At 38.8% G+C, this 26,373-nt stretch overlaps 3 protein-coding genes across 3 annotated transcripts; 1 reads left to right on the top strand and 2 right to left on the bottom strand.

Annotated features, from left to right (window-relative positions):
* Nucleotides 1–8,595: 8,595 nt before the first annotated feature.
* Nucleotides 8,596–15,505, top strand: GCK72_003213 (uncharacterized protein; the record flags this gene model as incomplete). The annotated part of the gene is made up of 9 exons (XM_053723887.1): nt 8,596–8,696; nt 9,455–9,583; nt 10,113–10,160; nt 10,218–10,402; nt 13,044–13,214; nt 13,319–13,387; nt 14,235–14,329; nt 14,385–14,571; nt 15,267–15,505. 9 exons carry the CDS (start codon nt 8,596–8,598, stop codon nt 15,503–15,505), a joined length of 1,224 nt encoding a protein of 407 aa, XP_053592532.1.
* A 1,235-nt stretch (nt 15,506–16,740) lies between these two features.
* Nucleotides 16,741–17,130, bottom strand: GCK72_003212 (uncharacterized protein; the record flags this gene model as incomplete). Its single annotated transcript, XM_053723886.1, has 2 exons — nt 16,741–16,936; nt 17,063–17,130. 2 exons carry the CDS (start codon nt 17,128–17,130, stop codon nt 16,741–16,743), a joined length of 264 nt encoding a protein of 87 aa, XP_053592531.1.
* A 2,096-nt stretch (nt 17,131–19,226) lies between these two features.
* Nucleotides 19,227–19,558, bottom strand: GCK72_003211 (uncharacterized protein; the record flags this gene model as incomplete). Its single annotated transcript, XM_053723885.1, has 2 exons — nt 19,227–19,319; nt 19,385–19,558. The coding sequence occupies 2 exons, from the start codon at nt 19,556–19,558 to the stop codon at nt 19,227–19,229; spliced, it is 267 nt and encodes an 88-aa protein (XP_053592530.1).
* Nucleotides 19,559–26,373: the final 6,815 nt, after the last annotated feature.

The raw sequence follows: 26,373 nt of genomic DNA, 5'->3' as shown, positions 1-26,373 counted from the left end.
AGAGTTGCATGGTGAAAATTTCTTATCCGGAAGTCGGAAGTCGGAAGTGAAAAAACGCCTAGAAATCGGCAGTCGGAAGTCGGAATTAGATTTTTTCGCAAATATTCAAAAACTCCAAGAAAAAAATCATGTTTTTGGCTGAAGAACATGTCCTTTTAGACCATTTTTCCATGTATTTCTGCGAAATTTACTATTCCGAAATTCCACCGTTATGGAATGACGGAAGTCGGAATTCGGAATTCCATGCAACTCTGGTGGACATCCGGACTCACAGACACACCGACAGACTTCCCAATTTTATTTTCTATTTCTGTCCCCCACATCTGTCACACCCCTGCTCTTTTTCCATTCATTTTTTCCACCTGTTTATTCTAGGAACGTCTGCATGACACCAATCTGAAACTGCTGAAATTGAGATTAAAAATTAATGCATTTTGCAACAAAAAAAAAAAGAATTTATTTAGAAGTGTCTGTGCACGTGATTTATGTATTTTTCAGGTGTCTGAATTCGATGAATAATAAACTCCACCCCTTTCTTGTTTCTATATTAATGACGTTGTTTCAGATAGAGACACGTATAAAAAAGGGAAACGTGTGGAAACCAGAGTTGCATGGAATTCCGACTTCCGGGCATTTTTTCCATTCCGACTTCCGACTTCCGTCATTCCATGCCTGTGGAATTTTCAAAAGTGCATTTCGCAGAAATTCATGGAAAAATGGTCTAAAAGGACAGAAAATAGGATTTTCTTCAGCCAAAAACTAGTTTTCCACTGATTTTCGCAAATTTCATGATTTTTCTCTTGGAGTTTTTGGAATATTTGCAAAAAAATCTAATTCCGACTTCCGACTTCCGACTTCCAATTTCCTACTTTCGGCCGGTTTTCGCTTCCGTCTTCCTACTTCCGAGTTCCGACTTCCGGCCGGTTTTCACTTCCGACTTCCTACTTCCGACTTACAACTTCCGACTTCCGACTTCCGGATAAGAAATTTTCACTTCCATGTAACTCTGGTGGACTACCTGGAGTTCGATTTAAAAAAATTTTGAAAAGAAAAGAGTTTTTAAGAGTTTGTGGTGTCGAATCTTTTTTTTTTAATCACAGAAAATGCGCTAAAGGCGCGCCAGATTTCTTAGTTTTTCTTCCTAGGAAAAATTTGAATAATTGAGTGTTTTTTGGAAGAGACGAGGGTTTCCTCTTTTCTCTCACGTCACTTTTTCTTTATTTTCTTCTCTTTTTTTGGTTCTAATTTGATAATAACCCCTCGAACGCCATTTCCTCTTCTGCAGAGAGAGAAAAAAAAGGAAAAACACGGAGGCCCTTGCAGAAAAAGAGGACAAATCTTATTATCCTGCTTAAAGGGGTTTCTAAGCTTTTGTAAATGCGCTTTTCTGCTAACATATGTGTGTTAGTTGATCAGTAGAGCGCACTTACTAACCTCTTACTATTCTTACAAAGTCCACCAGAGCGTATTTGCTACACTTGGTTTGTTCTCACCGTAGAACGCATTTAACAAATACAAATGCGTTTTATTGCTAACTTATGTGTCTTACTAGAGAAGACCTCCGCGTGACCGTGGAGTTATCGGACGTGACTTACCGTAAAAACTCTATTTGAAGTGCCCCTCTAATAGTGGTGCCCCCCGACGGACCCTTCGAACAATAGAGGTGCACCCTCTAATTGAGGTGCCCCTCTAATACAGTTGCCCTCCAGCGATTTACACTTTTCTCTAATATCATCATTAACTGACTCCGAACTGTTCTCTCACAACACTATTTCGGAATTTTTGTTGTTAAAAACGTAGTTCGCTATGAAAATTCAGGATTTTTTTCCGTTTTTACGTAAAAGTTCGAAAAATTCGGCATAAAAAACTAATGAAATCAAACAAATTCAAAAGATAGTTGGGTATCGAGGACGGGCGAATTCGTAGACGAAAAATAGAGGTGCACCCTCTATTTGAATTGCCCCTCTAATAGAGTTGCACTCCGCCGGACCCTTTGAACAATAGAGTTGCATGCACCTCAAATAGAGTTTTTACGGTACATTATTAGACTGCTGATGAAACGCTGATTCTAAATATATATTCAGTTTTTGCACCTCGACGTCTTATATTCTAGAAAAATAAGGCCAAATTTTGGGAAAAAAGACAAATTACCATACTTGTCAACGGGCCGACACGGGCCGGCTCGTAACTCGTGTCAAAATGAATATTATGAGCTGAAAAATATACCAAAATGTAGATCTTGACGAGTTCTATGTCCGTGACCTAATACGGGCCGGATGTCTATTCGTTAATATGCCGCAGGCCGGGCTAGAATGGCTTTTTTGGCCATTTTCTCGTTTTTTGGCACTTTTACCCGGCCCGCGGCACATCAACGAATAGCCATCCGGCCAGGGGTGTGCGGAACGGAATTCGGAATTCCGAAAATTTCCGAAAATCGGCTCATTTTCGGAACATTACGAAAAAAAATTTTTCGGAATGGAATCCCGATCGGAAAGTTCCGAAAAAAATTCCGAATGGAAGAGAAAGTACTGTATTAAAGGCGCATGCGCACTTTTCATGACGGGTCTCGAACAGATTTTTTTCCGCAGTTTTCAGGCGGTTTTTTTTTTAAATTTTCGTCTTTTCGCAGTGTTTTTTTAAACAAAAAAACGGTTTTCAGAATTCGATATGGGTAAATGGGACAGTCTGTTGAAAAAAAATTCCGAAAATCCGAAATTCGGAATAGTCCGAGATTCCGAAAGTCCGAAAATTTGAAATTCGGACAATTCCGAGATTCCGAAATTCCGAAATTTTCCTGTCCGCACACCCCTGCATCCGGCCCGTAGTAGGTCACGGGCATAGAACTCGTCGAGATCTACATTTTGGTATATTTTTCAGCTCATAATATTCATTTTGGCGCGAGTTACGAGCCGGCCCGTTTCGGCCCGTTGACACGTATGCAAATTACTGCCTTTCTGACACGAAAGAGAATTGTTGAAAATGTCTTGCGTGTAACTCTTCATACTTCTAAACTTTGACCTCATTTTTTTTCGAATACCAAGCCTCGAGGGCTGAAACTGAATATATATTTGAAATCCTAGTTTTCTCAGCTTTCTAATGATATAGGTCACTAACTCCACACTGAGCGTTCCCAGCTAGTTCAGTAGAGCGCGCTTGCATCTCTCTTCTGCAAAAAGATGTCTCTCCTGTCACTCTAATTGGACCACAAGAAAAAGTGATCCAACTCTCAAAAGAAGACATGTGTCATTTCCACGTCATCTTTCTTATTACTTCTTCTCCTTTCTTATATCCATATTTTCTTCTCCGGGAAGACCGCCGCTGACACATTCATTCATAAATTAATAAATAGAGTATGTTGCGCCAACAAAGGGGCGTGGTCTATGTTTTGAAATTCAATAATTTTTGATCTACTAAATATAATATAGTCTACATATATATATATATATATATATATATACTCCAATTCCAATTAGATGTCAGGTTCTCTCTTTTTTTTTTTTTTTTACTGGAATAACAACAAAAAATAGGAATTCCTCCTCTCTTTTTCATTTTTTTGAATAATAGTAGTCAGTTGTTCAGGGAATCCTCCTTTTTTCTTTTTTTCTCCTTGGTGTCCGTCCGCTCATCTGAAGTGGTGGTGTCTAGAAGTCTAGACTACTAAAAAGTGGGCGGAGCCTAAATATTCTTTTGTTTGAATAATTCTTTTGAAGGATTGACATTATTCTGAATTTCTGAACCGATTTTAAAAATTAAATGCTTCAAAACGCTGGTGCACCTTTGACGCGTCATTTATCTCATTTTTGAAAACGTAACGCGCTATAGGCGCGCCAGATGACCGTGAAAGTCGATTTTTATAGAAAGAGAATGTCTGGCGCACCTTTGACGCGTCATTTATCACGTTTTTAGAAACATTTTTTAAATGTAACGCGTCCAAGGCGCGCCAGATTTTCATGAAAGCCAATTTTTCAGATGAAAAGAATAGCTGGGACACCGTTGACGCGTCTTTTACCTCACGTAACGCGCCTAAGGCGCGCCAGAATTCCGAAAATGAGGAAAATCCGGAAAACGCGTCCAAGGCGCGCCAGATGTCCATGAAAATTGGTGTTTTCAGAGAAAGATAATTGCTGGGGCACCTTTTACGCGTCTTTTTTCCCTCGTAACGCGCCAAAGGCGCGCCAGACAGAAATTTTTTTCAGATGTAGTAAATAGTCTGTCTGTGTGTCCAGATGCCCAAAAACCGCGTCCAAGGCGCGCCAGAATTCCGGAAAACGCGTCAAAGGCGCGCCAGCCAAGATATAGATATATTTCTAGACAGACATATCTATACGCTTATTTATCAAATATCTGATCCCACTCTTCTTTTTCTTCTCCAATTCCATGGAGACTAATTAGTGGGGGGTACTAATTAGATTATTACTACTATAGTAGCCATATATCTGAATATGATACTGAAAACGGAGAACACCGCCCCACCTCCTTATTCTCATGTTCGTGTGCAACGGAATACGAAATATCCCTCCTTCTTGTTCTATTAATGTGTTACATACTTGCAAACCTCGTAACTCACTTCAAACTAAGTTTTGTGATCTGAAAAATATACAAAAATGTAGATCTCGGTGAGTTCTATAGTACCGCTCAAAAGTATATTAAGTTTTGGTTTTTTTCGGTTGAAAAGGTCCAACTTTAAGAGCGTGTCGTGGTAATACTTATTGTCCCATCAAGTGGATTTTTAATGGATCTTATAGATCAAAAATAGAGCTTCATTTTTGTAGTTGACAACTTTTTCCTACGGACACTCCCTAGTAAGTTACATATCGTCGTAATCATTTTTCCCTCAAATCGACTCTTTTCAGTGCAAAATAGTGCGCTTTTTGAGCTATATACTTAAAATTACTATAACTCTCTAGGGAGTGTCCGTACAAAAAAGTTGTCAATTACAAAAATGGAGCTCTATTTTTGGACTGTGCGATCCTATGAAAAGTTATTTTGTGGGACCGTTAGTTTTACTATGACACACTCTCAAAGTTGGACGATTCCAACTGAAAACGGCACTGTATTCTAAATTCAGTAATTTTAATCGTTTATCATCATTAATAGTTTGATTTTGAAGTAAATGAAAATGTTCGGTTTTAGACCGACGAAAAAGAAAATTGAGAGAGTTACGCGCCGGCCGGTTTGCAAGAATGCTTTTTTTCGTTCCGCCTACTTTATATTTTTTGTCAAAACCGATTTCCAACAGAACAAGGTGTTCCGAAGGGTTCCCCTGGGAAAACTTTCTTATGCGGAGCCAAGTAAGACACCTACCCTCTTCCCGGTCTCTTCTTCTCCTTTTATCTTGCTCTGTGTCCGAGCCTAAGCAGTCCGCCACTTTTTCTACTTGCAAACAGGGCCGAAACGGGCCGGCGTGTAACTCGCTTAAAACTCAATTTTATGAGCTGAAAAATATACCAAAATGTAGATCTCGGCGAGTTCTATGTCTATGATATAATACGGGCCGGGAAATAGTGTCAAAAATCGCGAAAATGGCAAAAAAAGTCATTCTAGCCCGGGCCGCGGCACATTAACGAATAACCATCCGGCCCGTATTATATCATAGACATAGAACTCGTCGAGATCTACAGTAGCGATCATAGGTGAGTACACCTGCATACTTTCATATGTATCTCAGCTGAAATAAGACCGTTTTGCACAAACTTTTTTCAGAAATAGCTGAAACATTCAGCAATACGAAAATCAGTTTTTTGAAATAGTTCCAATTCTGATTTTTTTTTGATAATTGATTTTTCCTGATCGTGATTTAAAAATTCGAAAAAAAAACTTTTTATTTTTCTCTTGGAGTTATTGAGTTTTTAATGTCAAAATGTTGGAAAACACTCAAATAAACAAAAATTATGTTGAATCGGTATTCTACTTTCTGAGCATCGTGCCACAGCTCCAGAAGTCAAAAGTAGTGTCCTCGGGAAAATCATCATAACTCATCAAAAAATGCTCCAAATTAGTCGAAACATGTACCAAAAGATGTGTCTTGTGCTTTTCTAGAAACGAACATTAGAAAGTTTCATTTTTAGAAAAAGTAATTTTTCTAATTTTTTTCACTCAAAAATTTTTGATTCCCATTTTTTTCCGAATTTTCGATATTTTCTGGCTACAAAACGAACATACCTCTCACAAACTGGATACGAAGTGTTTTTTCACACATAATAAAACAGATTTCAGCATTCTTTCTTTGTTTGCTCAGAAAGTAGAATGCCGATTCAACATAATTTTTGTTTATTTGAGTGTTTTCGAACATTTTGGCATTAAAAACTCAATAACTCCAAGAGAAAAATAAAAAGTTTTTTTTCGAATTTTTAAATCACGATCAGGAAAAATCGATAATCAAAAAAAATCAGAATTGGAACTATTTCAAAAAACTGATTTTCGTATTGCTGAATGTTTCAGCTATCTCTGAAAAAAAAGTTTGTGCAAAACGGTCTTATTTCAGCTGAGATACATATGAAAGTATGCAGGTGTACTCACCTATGATCGCTACTGTACATTTTGGTATATTTTTCAGCTCATAATATTGAGTTTTAAGCGAGTTACGCCCCGGTTTGCAAGTATGCTTTTTCCCTTCCGCTTTTCGCCACTTTAAGATTTTACCGCCTAGAGGATACCAGCGTGCAAAAATGTGTTCTCCTACTCGACTTCACTGATATTTTTTGAGGTTTTTTGCAGCAATTTTATTAAAACTATACTTGTCATTTGACGGCCCGGCCCGGGTGAAAAATGTTTTTAAATTTTTGCACCCCAAAAATAGAAACTAATAAAAATCATCAATTTAGTCGAATTTTTGCAGAAAATGCTCCAAAAACCACTTTTTCAAAAATTACTGCTGAAAAAAACATGTTTTTCGAAAATAGTCACTTCACTAGGGGCTGACCGGGCCGGTGAAAATTTAGAAATCGGCCCGGCCCGGCCCGTGACAAGTATGATTAAAACAAAGCAAAATTTAACCATTTTTAGGGGATTTTCCCATCGAAACAAGGCCAAAATAGTCTTTTAAAAAAGACGTTTTATTCGGTCTTCCGCCTTCCGCCATTTCAAAAATTGCATTCCGCTCAAATCTGCTCCGTTTTTTTTTGCAAAAAGCAGAAAAAAAGAAAGGTGGTGATGACGTAGTTTTCATAATTTTCGCAAAATTCTTCTCTTTTTCTCTATTTTTAGGCGGGAAAACATATGCACTGGACTGGAAATAGATACTCCCCCAACCCTTAGTCTCCTAGCGTCTCCTTTTTCTCTTTTTTTCTTTGTTCTGCTCCAATGTGGGCGTGGCTTCCGGGAACAAAAAAGGAGAAGAGAAAAAATAAATTCTATAGAGTTTCGGGTTGAATTTCTGCATTTTTGAGATTTTTTTTTGTTTTCGGAGTCAGTTTTCTTATGTATTCATGGTCTTCTTTTTTCTAATTCTTGGGATTTTTTTTTGCAATGTCCGTATAGATCAAACCAAGGGCTACATTTTTGTAGTTGACGGTTTTTCTGTAGCTCCGCCCACTTTTGAGATATGCGCCTTTGAAAATAGGGAACTATAAACGCGCCAAAGTCACGCCAGATGAGGTCGAAAATGATTGTAAGATAATTTTTGCTGATTTTTTCCGTACTGAAAACTCAAAACCATCAAAATCGATTTTTTGTTTTTTTATAATCAATTTATACGTAAAAACAGCTGAAAAACTCAATTTTAATGTCAAAAACAAAAAATACCGTGGAAAGAGATAAGCGTTCGAGAAAATTGGATAAAAATGATGAAAAATGGTCAAATTTGAAGGTATGGAATTAGGCCCAGAGACTGGTCGGAATTTGAATTTTTTTTTAATTCGTTGTGTAGATCAAAACCAGCACTACATTTTTGTAGTTGACAACTTTTTGACAGCTCCGCCCACTTTTGAGATACACGCGCTCAAAGTTTGGGTGCGAGAGAGCATTCCCGTATAGCTACCATCTTTAAAGGCGCGTATCTCAAAAGTGGGCGGAGCTATCAAAAAGTTGTCAACTACAAAAATGTAGTCCTGGTTTTGATATACAATAAAAATACAAATTTGAAGTAGTGGAAGTAGAAATTGAGAGTGTGAGAAGCTCTCAAAGTTGAGGGTAGTTTTTCGAAAAAAAATTTTAAAGTTTTTTTTTCAAAAATAAACATTTCTTAGCATGGCAAGAGTGAGCTATATATTTGTCTAAATTTTAAAATTATATGCATATGTCTGTTAATCCAGATGTCCATAATTAGTGAAATGGCACCTCCCTCCTCCTCCTCCCCTCATTCAAAATCTTCAAAATCCGGATTCTTCGGACTTTTTGATTTTTTAATATTCTGAAGTCGTCAAATCCTACAATCCTTCTTTTCCAACTCTTCCCTTACACGATTTTATTTAATTCTCTAACCATCCGCCCTCTCTAAACCTCTTTTCAAGATAATCTCTCATCTTTTTTTTTTCATTTTCACTTTTTTCATTCTTTTTTCAAATTTTATATATTTCCTTAGAATTCTCTTTCAAAGTTTTGCGAAACACAGCTAAAAGTTCCATAAATTTCAGATTCTTCACAAAAACTCAAAAAATGTCAAACCGACGAGTGTCTCTACCGGTCGCCCTCGCCATTCCCCAACAATTCCCGTCTCGACTGTCACCGCCGTCACCGTCTCCGCCGGGTAATCGGAGGTAAATTAATTATATATTTGTGTAGATCAAAACCAGGACTACATTTTTGTAGTTGACGGTTTTTCTCTAGCTCCGCCCACTTTTGAGATACGCGCCTTTATAGTTGGAAATTGCAAAAATTAGTCATTTTTAACGCAAAAATGTAATTTTTACATCAATAACCGAAAAAATTCCATTTCTAATGTTAAAAACTATTCAACATCTAATTTTCTATGTCAGAAAACATATTTTAGCAAAAATTTGGCCAAGAACTCATTGGTCATGGTAGACTACGATGAGAATAGTCACCAGGATTCGATCCCGCTTGGGGTCAATTTTTTTAATTTTAGATTTTTTTTTTGTTTTTGGTTTATTATGTCTTGTAGATCAAATTCAAGGCTACATTTTTGTAGTTGACGGTTTTTCTCTAGCTCCGCCCACTTTCGAGATATGCACCTTTAAAGATTGGAGCGAGAGACTCCAAGGCGCCTCTCTTGTAGCTCCTGTACCTCAAAAGTGGGCGGAGATATCGAAAAGTTGTCAACTACATAAATGTAGCCCAAATTTTGATCTACAAGACGTAATAAATAAAAATTCAAAAATTGACCCCAGGCGGGATCGAACCTTGAGCGAAATCTTCTTGGCCATTTTTTTGCTTAAAAAGCAGTTTTCGACATGGAAAATCAGATTTTGAATAATTTCTAACGTCAAAAATGGAATTTTCTGGTTATTTTGATGAAAAAATAACGAAACCCCAAAAATTTTATCTCATTTTCCAGATCCCTTCCAACCTCGCCAATCTGTCGTCGGAGTCTACCGTCGACACCACGTACCGTATCCCCGAGACGGTTGAATAATTTGTTGCCGGATGTTGATGAACACTGTGCGAGTACTAGTACTACATCGAGGTAAAAAATTTGAAAAATTATTGAATTCTAAGAAAAAAATTGAGAAAAAGAGAGCAAATTTTGAGAGCTCGTCACGGGGGTCAGTTTTTGACATATTGTCTGAAATTTATATTTTTTGTAGATCAAAACCAGGGCTACATTTTTGTAGTTGACAACTTTTTGATAGCACCGTCCACTTTTGAGATATGCGTCTTTAAAGAATTCGAAGCGAGAGAGCGTGCGAAAAGAGGAGGGCGTCTCGTTTCTCTGCGTCTCTCCCCCCTCTTCCTCTCGCCGCTTCCAAATAGCTTTTTTCAATGGCGCGTATCTCAAAGGGGAAGAGAGATAGAAAAAAGTTGTCAACTGCAAAAATGTAGCACTGGGTTTGATCTACATGGTCATATACAATTTTCAAAACTTCAACAGATTCTGAAGCCGTGACGCCGTCTGGAAGTCGGTCAATATTCCAAAAAAAAAAATTTTTGAAATTTTTTTTTTTGTTGTAAACATCAAATTTCAGTCTCTTCACCTCAAAAGTATCATTTTTCAGCTCGGAAAACTCGCCTCGTCGTGTGAAAAAGCGGCGGCCCCCGCCAAGGTACATATTCATTTTGACCCCTTTTTTTGACCCCCCTCCAACATCTCTCATTTCCAGATACCAATACTCTCTGCAGACGACCGCTTCAATTATGAGTTCCACAAATTCAGAAGACGTTGACGACGATATAAAACCAGAAGGGACACTTCGAAGTTTTGCGATCAAAAATGGACATGTCACTGATAATGGATACAAGAATATGAATCAGAAGACGGCGCAACCGATTGCTAGCCATAACTACAGTAAGATTTTTTTGAAAACTTTTATGTAAATATGTCTTTTCGAAAGAATAATCTGTCGTCAAATTAGATTGGACGTAGGCCACCAGTTCAGCGTTCACCAGCATGGGTTCCTTCCCCGTCGCTCTTGCCCCAGCTCTCTTGTTTACTCTACGTCCAACTACAAAAGGATTCTCAAAGACCACCAGACTGTTGACGTAGTCTTTTTCGATTTTCGGAAAGCATTTGACAAGGTAAACCACACCCTCTTGCTCCAAAAACTTAAAGGTTTTGGTGTCCCCCTACAATACGTTTCCTGGTTCCAATCCTTTCTGAAGGATCGTACTTTCTCCGTCATGGTTAACGGATCTATCGATAGTATAATCTCCCCCATACCCTCTGGAGTTCCCCAAGGTACAGTAGCCGGCCCTCTCCTTTTTTTAATCTTCATAAACGATCTCCTCCTTTCTCTCCCTTCTAGCATACACTTTGCGGCTTTTGCGGATGATATCAAGCTGTATTCTCATGACTCGATACTTTTACAATCTGGTATTGACATTGTTTCCGAATGGGCCTCTGCCAACTCCCTCCCTCTGGCTCACACAAAAACTACTCTCCTTAGGCTCGGTGCTAAAAACCCGGGTCATCATTACCATATAGACTCCATCCCCATCACCGAATCCGCAGTAGTACGGGACTTAGGATTATTAACAGACTCTCATTTGAAATTTGATAGCCATATCGCCAAAACTTCCTCATTAGCTATCCTTCGCTGCAGCCAACTACTCAAGTCATTCCGATCTCGATCACTTCCTCTCTACAAGCACTTATTCAACACCTACGTCCTTCCAGTTCTTGAATATTGCTCAGCTGTCTACTCTCCTTCTCCCTCTAGCATTCTCTCTCATAAACTAGAAAAACCTCTCCGATCTTTCACCAGGAAAGTTCTTCAGAGATGTAACATTCGCTATACTTCCTATCTAAACCGTCTTGAGATTCTTGATTTATACTCCCTCCGTCACCGTCGTCTTAAATCTCAATTAATACTCCTCTATAAAATAATTTGCGGCGCCACTTTCTTTCCTGAAATCCACTCTTATGTCAGACTGTCTAACTCTAACCGACGACCCATGACCCTCATTTGTATTAGACCACAAGTAAATGATTTCTTCTCTTCCACTGTCCCCATCTGGAATTCCATCACATCTAATTGCCCTGAATTTCTCTCCCCCGGTAAATTTATCTCCCTTCTTGAACAATCCATTAATCGATTATAAGTTTGAACTCTCTCTCTCTCCCACCCCCATGTATTATATTGCTCACTCACCCGCCTCTCCCATTTTTAACGGTCTGTCACTATAATTTAATTTATCCTTCTCGAAATTCTTCCACCACCACTTTCACAGTTCGGTTTTATAATCCCTACCCCAATCCTATCTTGCCATTATGATTCTCAATTTTTTATTTTTTATTTGTTCCCCCCCCCCCCTACCTGGTCTGTCGCCTCGTGAGGGGCTTGATCAGGTCTCTAGTGTATAGTATTGATAATTTTTTTTAGTCAATAAATTAAATAAATTAAATATGTAGATCAAAACCAGGGCTACATTTTTGTAGTTGACAATTTTTAAATAGCTCAGCCCATTTTTGAGATACGCGTCTTTAACGGTGGAAATTTGCCAAAACCGTCCAAATTAATCATTTTTGACCACCAAAATGTGATTTTTACATCAAAATAACCGGAAAATTCCATTTCTGACGTTAAAAACTACTCAAAACCTCATTTTTCATGTCGGAAATCACATTTTTAGCAAAAACACATTTGGCCTAGTGGTTGTTGGTCATGGTAGACAACTATGAGAATGGGTACCAGGGTTCGATCCCGCTTGGGGTCAATTTTTGTGAATTTTTACTTTTTTGTTTTTGATCTATTTGGTTTTGTAGATCAACCCAGGGCTACATTTTTGTAGTTGGCGTTTTTCCTGTAGCTCTGCCCACTTTTAAGATATGCGCTTTTAAAGTTGAAAATATTCCGCGTCTCTCTTGTCGCCGAGACGCAGAGAACTTTATGTTCTTTTTACAGATTTTCTGTATTTTACTAAAATCTAAAATTTTCCATAAAAATACCTACATTTTAAGCCAAAAACCAGCCAGAACGGATTAAAATTCACAAAGTTACAGATTTTCGAAATTTTAAATTTTTTTTTCGAAATTCACTGAAAATTCAACTTGTTGTAACTCACTTATTTTTGATCTACATTATTCATAACTTATATTTCCAGAATCAGGATGACGAGACCTTTCAAATGATTATAATCATGACTTGTTTTGATGCAAATGCGCTCTATTCTCAATAGAGCGCGATTGCATCACGCGTATACTATTTCGAAAGGTCTCATCACGCTGATTTCAAAAATATAACTTTCATGATCTACAAGCTGAAACCAATAAAGTTACGCTAGGTAGAAGTTTTGGGGATTTTCGAAAATTTTCGAAAATCCGTAACTTTTTAATTTTTCAGTCGTTTGGGCTGTTTTTAAGCTTAAAATGTTGCTACTAACATGAAAAAATCGTGAAAAATAAAAAAGTTCAGTGGAGTGCATCTCAAGTGCGCTAGAGCGCGTTTCCATTTTTTTCAAAAAAATTTTTTTTTACATTTTTTTTCCAGAAGACCGTCGTGCCACGTGTCCAGAAGTGTGGCTATTCCAAGAGACATCAAACGTGCCGATGCAACATATTGTCCTTCGAATTTATGGATCCAAGAATTCAGGGAAAAAGACGTTGCTCAATTCCATTAATCAGTTCGCCACCAAGTTGGTGTCCCGATACAATAATGAGTGTAAGTTTTGGAAGCAAATGCGCTCTACTGCGAAGTACAGTACCCCGTAGGAAGACAATAGGATCCGAGTACAGTAACCCGGATCCTGGACCCAAGACTTTTAGATCCTGAATTCCAGGATCTTGGATCCAACTACAGTAACCCGGATCCTGGATTTTTCATTCTGAGTTACAGTAACCGGTCTTCAATTTTCTAGCTACCGTAACCCCTAGAAAACTCAACTACAGTAATCCTTTACATTCTGATCCCAAAGTTACAGTACCCACATAGGATCCACCTACAGTAACCCGGATCTTGGATCCAATCCCAAATTTTTGGATCCGGAGGAAAAAAACACAGTTTTGAGTTTCTAGGTCACAATTATCACAGATTCTGTCCAAAAGGGAGAGGTGGCCTAGAAAACCCGCTAGTTTGGGTTTCTAGGCCACCAAAAACTGTTGGGGGTTACTGTAGATTCGATTCAGGATCTAGGATCTATGATCGGAATTGATCTACAGTAACCTAGAGAACTACAGTAATCCTGTGGATTTCTTGACCCTAGTCTAGAGTAGCAAATGAATCTACGCTCTATTGGAAACTACAGAACCCCTAGAAGGCTGTAGGATCAGAGTACAGTAACCCGGACCCTGGATCCGAAAATTTTCATCCAGAGTTACAGTAACACTTTTAAAGCTACCGTAACTCCTGGAATCCTCTCAACTACCGTAATCCTTTACATCCTGAACCCAAAGTTACAGTACCCCCTAGGATCCAACTACAGTACCCCGAATCCTGGATCCACAATCTTTCATCCTGAGTTACAGTAACCCAGATTCAATTTCAAGCTATCGTAACCCCTAGAACCCTCTCAACTACCGTAATCCTTCACATCCAGATCCCAAAGTTACAGTATCCCATAGGATCCAACTACAGTAACCCGGATCCTGGATCCAATTTTTTCTTCTTTTTTTTCAAAAACTCCCCCATGTTCGAGACTACCGTATTCCGTTTCAAGTCTGGCTACAGTAACCCTTTTTGCAGCTACCGAAGGCGACGATTCCTCTTCGAAAACCCTCAATTTCTTGCTAAACAACGAGCAAGTTGAGTTGGAAATGCTCTTAGAGTCGACACTAGAGGTAAGCGGACATCCGGACACACCGACACAGAAGACACACAGACAGACATTTCCAGAACTCTCCATTCGCCTCTTCTTTGACAATGTACGCAGTGGTATACAATGTGGATAGCCGCGAATCGTTCATTTCGGCGACTAATTTGGTCACGAGACTCCTGAATCGAAAAATTGCGAGGGGACCGAATATTATCATCGTTGGCAACAAAATCGACTTGAAACGCAATACAGTAGTCTCGAAAATGGGTGAGTTTTTGAAAAATTTTGGATCCAAAAAAATTTTTTGAATCCAGGATCCGGGTTACTGTAGTTGGATCCTAGGAGGGGGGTTCTGTAACTTTGGGTTCAGGATGTAAAGGATTACGGTAGTTGATGATTCTAGGGGTTACGGTAGCTTTAAAAGGGTTACTGTAACTCCAGATGAAAATTTTTGGATCCAGGAGCCGGGTTACTGTACTCTGATCCTACAGCCTTCTAGGGGTACTGTAGTTTCCAATAGAACGTATTTGCTACTGTAGGCCGAAGGTCAGGAAATCTACCGGATTACTGTAGTTCTCTAGGTTACTGTATTATCTCAATTTCAATGCTAGATCCTGGAACGAATCTACAGTAACCCCAACAGTTTTTGGTGGCCTAGAAACCCAAATAAGCAGTTTTCTAGGCCACCTCTTTATTTTTGACAGAATCTGTGATAATTGGGGCCTAGAAACTCAAAACCGAGTTTTTTCCTCCGGATCCAAAAATTTTGGATCCAGGATCCGGGTTACTGTAGTTGTATCCCAGGAGGTACTGTAACTTTGGGATCGGGATGTAAAGGATTACGGTAGTAGAAGGTTCTAGGGGTTACGGTAGCTAGAAAATAGGACCCGGGTTACTGTAGCTTGATCCTGGATCCAAAAATTTAGGATCCACCTACAGTACCCCCATTCTTGAATTTCCAGAAGGCGCATGTCTCGCCAAAATCCACAAATGCAATTTCATCGAAGTCTCCGCCCAATATCAGATGAATATCTCGGAACTGTGGACAATGATACTGAAACAGTTACAGTATCCCACTGGAAATGGAATTCAGGCGGAGCAGGAGGGGGCGGAGTCAAGTGGGAACTGGATGGCTCGGATTGTGACACGTGGAAGACAGTTGGCTCATTCTGCCGAACAGATTGTGCACAAGTTCTTGTGATTCTAATTCTATTGTGGGCGTGGCCTAATTTGAGATTTGTGATAAATATTTTTCTAATTTTTAGGCTGGTTTTAGGCCTTTCAGGTCCTTAAAACTCCAGTTTTGAGCTGGTTTTGATCTACCAAGTGCATTTTAAACAGGATAGGGAGTTTAGGCTCATTTTAGGCTGTTAGCCTTGTTTCAGGCTGTTTCAGGCTGTTCTAGGCAAATTTTAGGCAAATTTAGGCAGCTTATGCTCATTTTAGGCAGTTCTAGGCTCGCTTTCAGCCCAAATTGGTCCAAAATGAATTTTTTTGTTTTTTTTCAGTGGAAAACTGCCTGAAAACGAAAAATCGGGTTTTGGCACGAATTTTCGACTGAAATAGTCGATTTTGAGCTATTTTAAAGTTCATAAAAGTGGAAAATAGATGTTTTGAAAAACCTGTTAAATATGACTGAAAAATGGCGTAAATTTGATGAAAATGATCAGAAATGTCAGAAATATGCCTAAAATTCGCATAAAACGGTCAAATACTACCAAAATTCGCTCAAAAACGGCGAAAATGAGGTTTTTTTCCATGTTTTTACGCGAATTTTAGTAGTATTTGACAGTTTTTTTGCGAATTTTAAGCTTATTTCTAACGTTTCTGCTCATTTTCATCAAAATTTACCCCATTTTTCAGTCATATTTAACCTTTTTTTTTTCAGAATATCAATTTTCTACATTTTCGGACTTTAAAAAGCATTAAAATCCACTATTTCAGTCGAAAATTGAGCAAAACCCGATTTTTTTTTCCGCTTTTCTCCATTTTTGTGAAGATTTTCCCCCAAAAAAAACTTGAAAATTCAATGCTCGGGCAGAAATCGAGCCTAGAACAGTCTAAAATGCGTCTGATTTAGCCTATACCACATTTTCGAACATTAAAATAGCTCAACATCACCTATTTCAAACGAAAAATTTTGCGCCGAAGGCGCCCCAGACGATTCTAGCTCCGCAGGCATACCAGGACACTTTTGCGCCGGAGGCGCGCCAGATCACGTATTTTAGCGCTGCAGCCATCTTTAAAGGCGCATATCTCAAGTGGGCGGAGCTAAATAAAATTATTTTAGTTTTCCTCAAAAAATAATTTTAAAAAAACCACAAACCTCTGAAAAATCTGAAAATCGAGTAACAAAAACATTTCTAAAAAACTGTTTCAGAACAATATAACAATTTCAACAAAAAAAAACCACAAAAAACAATAAAATTCAATGAATTAATCGTCCATTTCGACATCTTCATCTCCATCATCACCATCTCCTTCTTTTTCAGCAGCCAACTCTTCCTGCATCTTTCTGAAATTGTCTCTCGCATCGTGTGTCATCTTTTTGTACATCTTCTTCGCCTTCTTCTTTGTGACGAATTGTGGAACTGTGCCACGTTTTCCCGATGGAGCGTCGAGAATCTTCTTTCTGGAAAATGAAATGATTCGAGTTTTTGGGAGGGGCAAATGCGATTTTCGAGATTTCAACCGGTTTCTGAATTTTAGGATCGAGGTACTGTAGCTAGATCCTAATTTTAGGATCGGGTTACTGTACCTCGATGCAAAATTTAGGATCGGCGTTTCGGTGGCTGATTTTGGACCAATTTTTCCAGGGTTTTTCATCAGTTTTTGCCCTCGGTGGGCTAGGAACCTCGAAAATTGGAATTCTAGTCCGCCGCTTAAAAACACCTATTTTAGCTAGTTTTTAGAAGCAAAAAAGAGTCTGACGACCGAGAAAATCGGGATTCGGGTTTCTAGGACACCGTGGCCCAGAAAACTCCAATATGATTTTCTAGGCCACCAAAAGAAATTCGAGGCTGGGGCGCCGTCGGCGCGCTTTTTTCGGGCAGAAAATTTGAGTTTAGGTGGTTTTTCACACATTTTCAGTCATTTTTCAGTCATTTTCGACATAATATTGCGAAATTTCGGAATTTTTGGATCGGGGTTACTGTACCTAGACCCGCAATTTAGGATCGGAATTCTGGAAATTGGCTTTTTTTTGAGGTTTTTAGTGGGAAAATGAGGAAAAAAATCGATTTTTAGCGAAAAAGTCAAAGTTCTTGAAAAACGGACATCCGGACACACAGACAGACACCTATTCTGTGATTTTGCTGTTGTTTGCTGCTGTCTTTGAATCAAAATTCCCATTTTCATGATTTCGAGAGAAAAAATAGTGATTGTGACTCAAAAATCGTGCTTTTTGAGCTGAAATTCATATTTTTAGGGATTTTCGCTCAATTTTTCTGTAACAATTCTTATAAATTTCGAATTCTCGTGGTCATAGTCCTGATCATGAATTTTGAGCTCAAATTCTTGAAAATAGCGATTTCCCCGGCGAAAAATGTCAAAAACTACAGTTTTAGACGATGATTCGGCTTAAACTACTCAAAACCATCATTTCCCACTAATTTCAGTCGTTTTTCGCCATAAAAACTTTAAAAATAACGAATTTTCCACACTACTTCGCCATTTTTGAGGTTTTTAATGCGAAAATTGGCACAAAATGACTGAAATTAGGGGGAAATAATGGTTTTGAGATGGTTTAGGCCAAAAACCTACTGAAACGGTCATTTTTCACATTTTTCGCCGGGAAATCGCTATTTTCAAGATGTTTTAAATTTAAAAACCATAAAAACTCCAAATATTCAAGTTAGAAGGTCTCTCTCTGTGTCTGATTGTCCGGATGTCCAAAACTAAACTTTTCAGACCAATTTTCAGCATAAAAAATTCTGAAATTCTCATTTTCAGCGTCTTTCGCTCAATTTTTCTGGTAGAACTCTAAAAACTTCGAATTCTCGTTTTCACAGTTCTTTTGAGCGTGAATTGTGAACTAAAATTTATATACGCTGAAAATGGGTCTGAAGACTTTACAAAATGTTTCTCTTTTTATAGTGCCCGATCCTAAAATTAGGATCTAGGTACCGTACCCCCGATCCTAAAATTAGGATCTAGGTACAGTAACCCCGACTTTTTGACTTGTAATTGGGATTTTTGGACATCCGGACATCCGGACACACAGACAGACACCTTTTCTGTAATTTTGATGTTATTTAGCGCAATTTTTCAACTCAAAATTCCCATTTTTATGATTTTGAGCGAAAAATTTGTGATTTTGACTCAATTTTGTAGTTTTTTAATGAAAAATCGTGATTTTTTGTGCTCAATTTTTACATTTCGGGCTAACTTTGAATATCTCGAGTTTTCACGGTTTTTAGTTTCAAAAAACAATGACAATTTCAGTTTTTGTTTTTTCCCACTAATTCCAGTCGAGTTTTACCCATTTTCCAACTGAAAACGTCAAAAATGAGAAAAAACCGCTAGTTCTTAACTTGAAAATGGAACTTTTGGACATCAGGCCAACCGGCCACACATACAGACACCTCATCTGTAACTTTGATGTTATTTAGCGCAATTTTTAGGCTCAAAATTCCAATTTTCATGATTTCCAGCGAAGACTGATCTATTTCAACAATTTTCGCATCAAAATTATGAAAAATTGGCTATTTTCACCAATTTTGTTAAAAAATTTGCTATTTTAAGCAAAAAATCATAATTTTCGACAATTTCTGCATCAAAATCTCGGAAAATCAACAATTTTCACTGACTTTTATTGAAAAATGTACTATTTTTGACCGAAAATCACAATTTTTGGCAATTTTTGCGTTAAAATCTTCTATTTTCATCGATTTTCACCGCTTTTATCCGAAAAATTGCAATTTTTACCCCTCTCTGACGGGCAACTCTGTCTTGCGGATGATCTTCTTCTCGTTGACTTTCGGCACATTCTTCAGCTCACCCGACGCCAATTTTTTCTGAAATTATCAATTTTTTCATCATTTTCAGCCGATTTTCCACTATTTTCAGCCAAAACCCTTACCAACGACGAGACGGCGAGTCCTCTGACACGTGGCACGTCTTCTGGCGCCTCCACTTCCATCGCTCCGTCTTTTTTCGCGTTTCGAACCTCGGCCTTCATGCGTTGCGCTTTTTTCACTGTCACCGCCACCTTATTTCTCACCAAATTCTTCTTTTGATTGCGGAATTTGCCCATTTTTTCTTATTAAAAGCTGAAAAAAAGAATAAAAATCGATAAAAGTGCGTTAAAGAGGTGAAATTCCTGCTGAATATTAATTATACATCTTTAATTTAATTCTTAATTGCGAAAAAATGAAGAAAATCTACTGAAAACAAGGAAAAATAGACCTGAAATTTTTTTTGTTGGAAAAATCGATAAAAGTACGAAAATTTCTAATTTTTCGGTGAAATTCCGGTTAAATATTAATTATTTATCCTTAATTTAATTCATAATCGCAAAAAATCAGAAAAATCGACTAAAAACAAGGAAAAAAGCAGAAAATTCTTTTTTTTTTCGAAAATATCGATTTTTTGTATTTTTCGGTGAAATTCCTGTTTAATACTAATTATACATCACTAATTTGATTCTTAATCGCAAAAAAATTAGGAAAATCTGCTTAAAACAAGGAAAAATAGGCCTGAAATTAAAAAATATTCGTAACTGCCACTTGTCCGAGAGGAGTTCACGAGAGGTGGACTAGGAAGCGAAAACTAGTCCCCCATGAATAAAAAGGCGGGAGATTTAAATTCAAATTTTTCTTTTTGCAATTTTTCGCCTTTTTCAGGTATTTTTTCGTTGAAACGTGCTTTTTTTCGATGTAAATTCACACAAACAATTAATATACAAGCTTCATAAGCAAATTGTTCAAATAATTCGATTATTATAGTACAAATTGACACACACAGGGCTAAAAGTGACTGGAAAAGGGCAATAAATCCGAAAAATATTTCAAATTATTACACAAAAATAGGCGATTATTAGAGGGTTTTTGCTGACAAAAAATTGGCAAGATACAGGAAAAAAATCAAAGAAATTGGGGGACACTGAAACCGGTAAAATTTGGAGAAAATCGTTTGATCCATAGGACAAAAAATGGCAAAAATTGTGCATAAATTGTATAAAAAATGGGGGAAAAACCTCGATTTGTCTGTGGAAATGTGTACTCGTAACAATAATGAAACAGGTGGGGCGGGGACAAGAAAACTATCAGAAAATCGACTAAAACGAGACGGAAATTAGTGAAAATTGGAGTATTTTGGAGTGAAAATCGTGAAAATCAGCTTTGAAATAGTCGGAAATCAGTTCAAATCGGTAAAATCAACTTTTTTCGAAAAAAAAAATTGCAAAAAATTTAAGTGCCAGAGCGTGGATCGAACCTGGAACCCTCGGATCCTTCGAGGGAAATCTAGGAAAACCTCAATTTTTGGTCATTTTTTATGGTTTGCGGTGATTTTTGGAGCTGTTTAGCTCGAAAAATCGATAAAAATCGGTAAAAAATCATTAAAAACGCTGAAAACCAACAAAAATACATCAAAAAAGTCGATTTTTGACTATTTTTGACAGTTTTTCTGCAATTTTTAGTGTGAAAAACCACAGAAAACCACCCAAAAGCCACTAAAAACTATGAAAATCTATCAAAAATTCACTTTTTTTGAAAAAAAATTTGTAAAAAAAGTTTTGACCAGCGCGGGGATCGAACCCGGGACCCTCGGATCCTCGGATCCAAATTTGCAAAAAAAGTGAATTTTTGGCCATTTTTCATGGTTTTTGATAATTTTTTGAGGTTTTCCGCTCGAAAAATTGCCAAAAACCGCATAAAATCACCCAAAAACACTAAAAACTATAAAAACCTATCAAAAATTCACTTTTTTCGAAAAAAATTTTTTGCAAAAAATCCAAATGCCAGCGCGGGGATCGAACCCCGGACCCTCGGAACCATAACCACTTTTTCGAAAAATTTCGATTTTGACCATTTTCGACCGTTTTTCGACCATTTCCACCTCAAAAAACCCGAATTTTTCACTAATTTTGACTAAAACTTAATTCTACACGCTCAAAACAGGGGCTACACAACATCGGACGGCACGATTCCATAGATATCCGAATACATTTGTGAATTCGAGTCATCTGAATTCGTCGTCGGAAGTGGAAGACGTGAGGGAAGTGACGAGTGTAAAAGTGTCCAGAATAGATGAGATCTCATCTCGATTCGAGTGTGTTTTCGAAGGATTTGACCGAGTTCGTCGTCGAGCAAATTCACGTCGACACCGTCGCCGAGCACGGCGATCACTCGTTTCGATCGATTCTTTGCGAATAGTTGATGGGAGGTCTGGAAATATGTGGAAAATTAGTTGGAAAACACGTTTTTTCGGTTTTTTCGACCCAAAAACCTCCAAAATGAGATTTTTAGAAAAAAAAAGAAAATTTTTGATCCTGGATCCAAATTTCAGGATCGGGGTTACTGTACCTCAATCCTAATTTTAGGATCAGGGGTACTGTACCCGGATCCAAAATTTTAGGATCAGGGGTACTGTACCTCAATCCTAATTTTTCCGATTTCCCTGATTTTTGGCCTATTTTGAACCGATGTTTCTAGTTTTTCCTTCAGTTTTTAGTTTTTTTCCCTCGATGGCCTAGAAACCTCGAAAATTGGAATTCTCGGCCACCGCTTTGGCCTAAAAAATCAAGAAATTGTGAACATGTGCTTAGTGGCCCAGAAAACTCCAAAATGATTTTCTAGGCCACCAAGAGGGGTTCCAGTCTGGCGCGCCTTGGACGCGTTTTCGACAAATTTTAGGATCCGGGGGTACTGTACCTCGATCCAAAAAATTCAGGATACGGCTTACTGTACCTAGATCCAAAAAATTTAGGATCGAGGTACAGTACCCCCGATCCAAAACATAAGATCTCAATAGCTACAGTACCCCTGATCCAGGATCCAAAATTTAGGATCGAGGTACAGTACCCCTATCCTAAAAATTAGATCCAGGATCGAGGTACAGTAACCCGGATCCTAAAATTTAGGATCGGGGTTACTGTACCTGGATCCAAATTTTACCAATTTTTCCGATTTTCGGCTCATTTTGGACCAATTTTTGTGGTTTTTCGGCTTAAAATGTCAGATTTCTTTGCAAATTTTCTCACCTTGATCTGCAACGTCTTCCACTCGTTTTCCAAAAAGTGTTTGGTCAAGATAAGAATCAAGCATTGCGACGAGTCCATTTGTCCAATCAATTCATCCGAAATCGCATGGAGATTCGAATTATAAGTGGGACCATCGCGATGGAGTAGACACAACTGATAGTCTTCGTCTTCCAACGGGCGACACAATTGATCCAAAACCATTTTCTCGTCTTTTTTCGAATAACTGACGAATGCGTGATAACTGAGTAATGGAATTGGCAAGGGGGAGGAGCCTGCGGACGTGGAGCAATTCAGTGAAGACGCTTTGTATCTCCTCCGTTGATTTATTGCGTCGTGAGATTTCCTGACAAAGGAAACCGCCAAAACCACGAGAATACATAGCAAGGCGGCGATCGACACACTGATTATCACGAATATTATACTATTTTGGGGGTCTTGACCGAAGAAACCCGAGGAGAAGGGAACACAGATGGAGGTGTTGTAGTCGCGAAGGAATTCTGGAAAATGGAAAAATTTTACATTTTTGAAAAAAAAAATTTGGATCTTGGATCCTGGAATTTTAGGATCGGGTTACTGTAGATGGATCCAAAATTTAGGATCGGGTTACTGTACCTTGATCCAAATTTTATTATCGGGTTACTGTAGCTGGATTCAAAATTTTGGATCCTGGATCAGGGGTACTGTACTTAGGATCCAAAAGTTAGGATCGAATTACTATGGCTGGATCCAAAATTTAGGATCGGGTTACTGTAGTTAGATAAAAAAAATCGACTTTTTACCGTAGTTTAAACCAAAAAATCGACTGAAACTGTCACTTTTGACATTTTCCGTCGGGAAACCGCTCATTTCAAGATTTTTCGATCTAAAAATCGTAAATGTCTTTCTGTGTGTCTGTGTGTCCAGATGTCCAAAAATAACATTTTCAGACTCATTTTCAGCCCAAAATGTGAAAATTGAGCGAAAAATGCAAACTTGAGCTCAAAAAGCACAATTTTTCATTAAAAAACTACGAAATTTGAGTCATAATGACTGATTTTTACGAAATTTGGATCGGGTTACTGTAAAAAGAGAAAATTTTTGGATCCTGGATCAGGGGTACTGTACCTCGATCCAAAATTTAGGATCCTGGATCAGGGGTACTGTACCTAGATCCAAAATATTGGGATCGATGTACAGTACCCCTGATCCTAAAATTTAGGATCGAGGTACAGTACCCCCGATCCTAAATTTTAGGATCCGATGATTACTAGTCCAATTTTTCTCGAATTTTCACATTTTTTCGGTGTCAAGGTGTCAAAACTCACCCCCAATCGGCATCACAAAAACATCTTGTCCAACATTCGGCGGGTACGCCGACAATACCGTCGTATCGTTCGTCACGAACGCCTTCGTCACATTCTCCCAACACTCAACCCTCTCGAAATCGACCACCAAATTGCGGTGCGCGGCGAACCACTCGGCAGCGGCGTGCTCCCAAAATGGTGCTCCGGGATGGGGCGGAGCCTCATGCCGGGCACAATCACACCGTAACGGGTTCCCCGATAACGAGACTTTCGCCAGTGAAGCCGTAGAGGACAACACATGGGGCACATCTTCAAACGAGTTGTTATGAAGTGTCAGGTACTTCAAATTCGGTAGTTTCTCGAATATTCCACGTGTCAATTGAGAAAACCTGTTGCCATTCAAAAACAACTGCGATATCTCTGGACACTTTAGGAATTCCTCTCCGTTAAGACTGAGCAACGCATTATCCGACAGATCCAACGTCTTCAACGAAGGCAACGTATGGAACGCCTTCGGTTGAATGCTGCGGAGTCCCGTCCCATTAATATGGAGCCGTTGGAGACGGAGTCTCCCAATAAAGCTATGAGTTCTCAGTTGCGGTAGGGTGACACCAGAGAGAATGATCTCTGTAGCGGACACCGGTAGCTCGCTGACCACAAATTCCCGGCGTGGGGTTACGGTAGCGTTGCCGGCGCAACGGACGATATTTATATTGAATTGATCGTCGCGGAAGCAGCGGCATTGCGCGGGGCACACCGATTTGCAGTCACAGTTACCGTACTGGCAGCAAATGCAGTCAGGCTCACAGACCGATTGGTAGGGGCAGAGTAAGTCTTTCTTTTGGAGATTCTGGAGTGGAATCTCGTGGAGATCGACTGGATGGCTACATGTGGCGGTTAGAGGGTCTAGGATCTGGATCCCTTTAGGCTTGGCGCCAGGCCCCGCCTCCAACAACCACGTCATCTGGCAATCACAGATCAGTGGATTCATGGAGATCTCCACTTTCACCGGATGAACGCCTTCTAGAATCCGCATGGATTCAGATGACACCACCGTCAATAGATTCCCCTTCAGATTCAGTTTCCTCAGCTGCGATTTCTCGGCCAGCGCCGATTTTCCCAATTTCGCCAATCGATTAAACGAGACATCCAGATTCTCGACGGAATTCGGAATCTGCTCTCCGTTGATCACTGTCACTCGATTCTGGGAGATTTGTACGGTTTTCAGATGAGATGAAGTGGGCGTGGCCGCCGTCAGAAGGTTGATATCGTTGTTGTCGGCGATAAGAGTCTCGAGACTCTCGGGAAGTGAGTGCCATTTCAGAACGACGATTTGGTTGTTGGAGACGTCGAGACGGCGGAGAGCCGACGCTTCGGTGAGGCCTTCGTCGAGGGATTCTGGAAAATTTTAATAAAAAATTGGAAATTTGAAAAAAAAAAAGTTTTTTTGATCCTAGATCCAGGATCTAAAATTTTAGGATCGGGGGTACTGTACCTGGATCCTAATTTGAGGATCGGGGGTACTGTACCTGGATTCAAATTTTTGGATCGGGGTTACTGTACTTAGGAACCGAAAGTTTGGATCGGGGGTACTGTGCCTGGATCCTAATTTTAGGATCGGGGGTACTGTACCTGAATCCTAATTTTAGGATCGGGTTACTGTACCTGGATCTTAATTTCAGGATGGGAGGTACTGTCCTCAGGATCCAAAAGTTTGGATCGGGTTACTGTACCTGGATCCTAATTTTAGGATCGGGTTACTGTAGCTGGATCCTAATTTCAGGATTTTTTGCTTTTTTGATGAGTTTTATCTCATTTTCAACCGATTTTTCTGATTTTGGGCTCATTTTGGACCGATTTTTCCAGTTTTTCAGCCAAAAACTCACTCAGTCTATTATTTTTCATCGAAATTTTTCGCAATTTCGGGCATCTGGCGAACGCATCCTTGAAAAGAAGAGAAATCTCATTATTCGACACATCCAGTGAGTGGAGTTCAGCACTGTCCGAGAAGATGTATGGTCCGATCTGAAAATAGGCTGCTTTAGGCCAATTCAGGCTGATTCAGGCCCTGTTTTGGCTGAATTAGGCCCTTTTAGGCTAATTTACAGGCTTGTTTTTAGGCAAATTTAGTCTCGTTTTCAGGCAAACTTAGGCTTGTTTCTAGGCAAAGCTATGCTGTTTTTAGACAATTTTAGGCTTGTTTTAGGTGAATTTAGGCTCGTTTTAGGACTTTCAGGCTTTTCAAACTCGTTTTTAGGCAAATTTAGGCATTTTCAGTCAAATTTTCGCTTGTTTTCAGGCAAATTTAGGCTTGTTTTTAGGCACATTTAGGCTTGTTTTTAGGCACATATGGGCTTGCTTTTAGGCAAATTTAGGCTTGTTTCTAGAACAATTCAGGCTTTTAAGGCAAATTTAGGTTTTTCAGGCCCATTTAAGGTCCTTTTTGATCATTTTCCTCCAATTTTCGCCTAAAAACGTACACTTTGCAACTGATTCTTCGACAAATCCACCGTATGCAACTGTTTGATCTTGTTGAACACGTATTGATACAGTTTTCCAATCTGATTATTACTCAAATCCACT

This window comes from Caenorhabditis remanei, chromosome I (genome assembly GCF_010183535.1).
Source record: "Caenorhabditis remanei strain PX506 chromosome I, whole genome shotgun sequence".
NCBI classification, from domain to species: Eukaryota; Metazoa; Nematoda; class Chromadorea; order Rhabditida; family Rhabditidae; genus Caenorhabditis; species Caenorhabditis remanei.
This window is presented reverse-complemented; position numbering and strand designations above follow the sequence as displayed.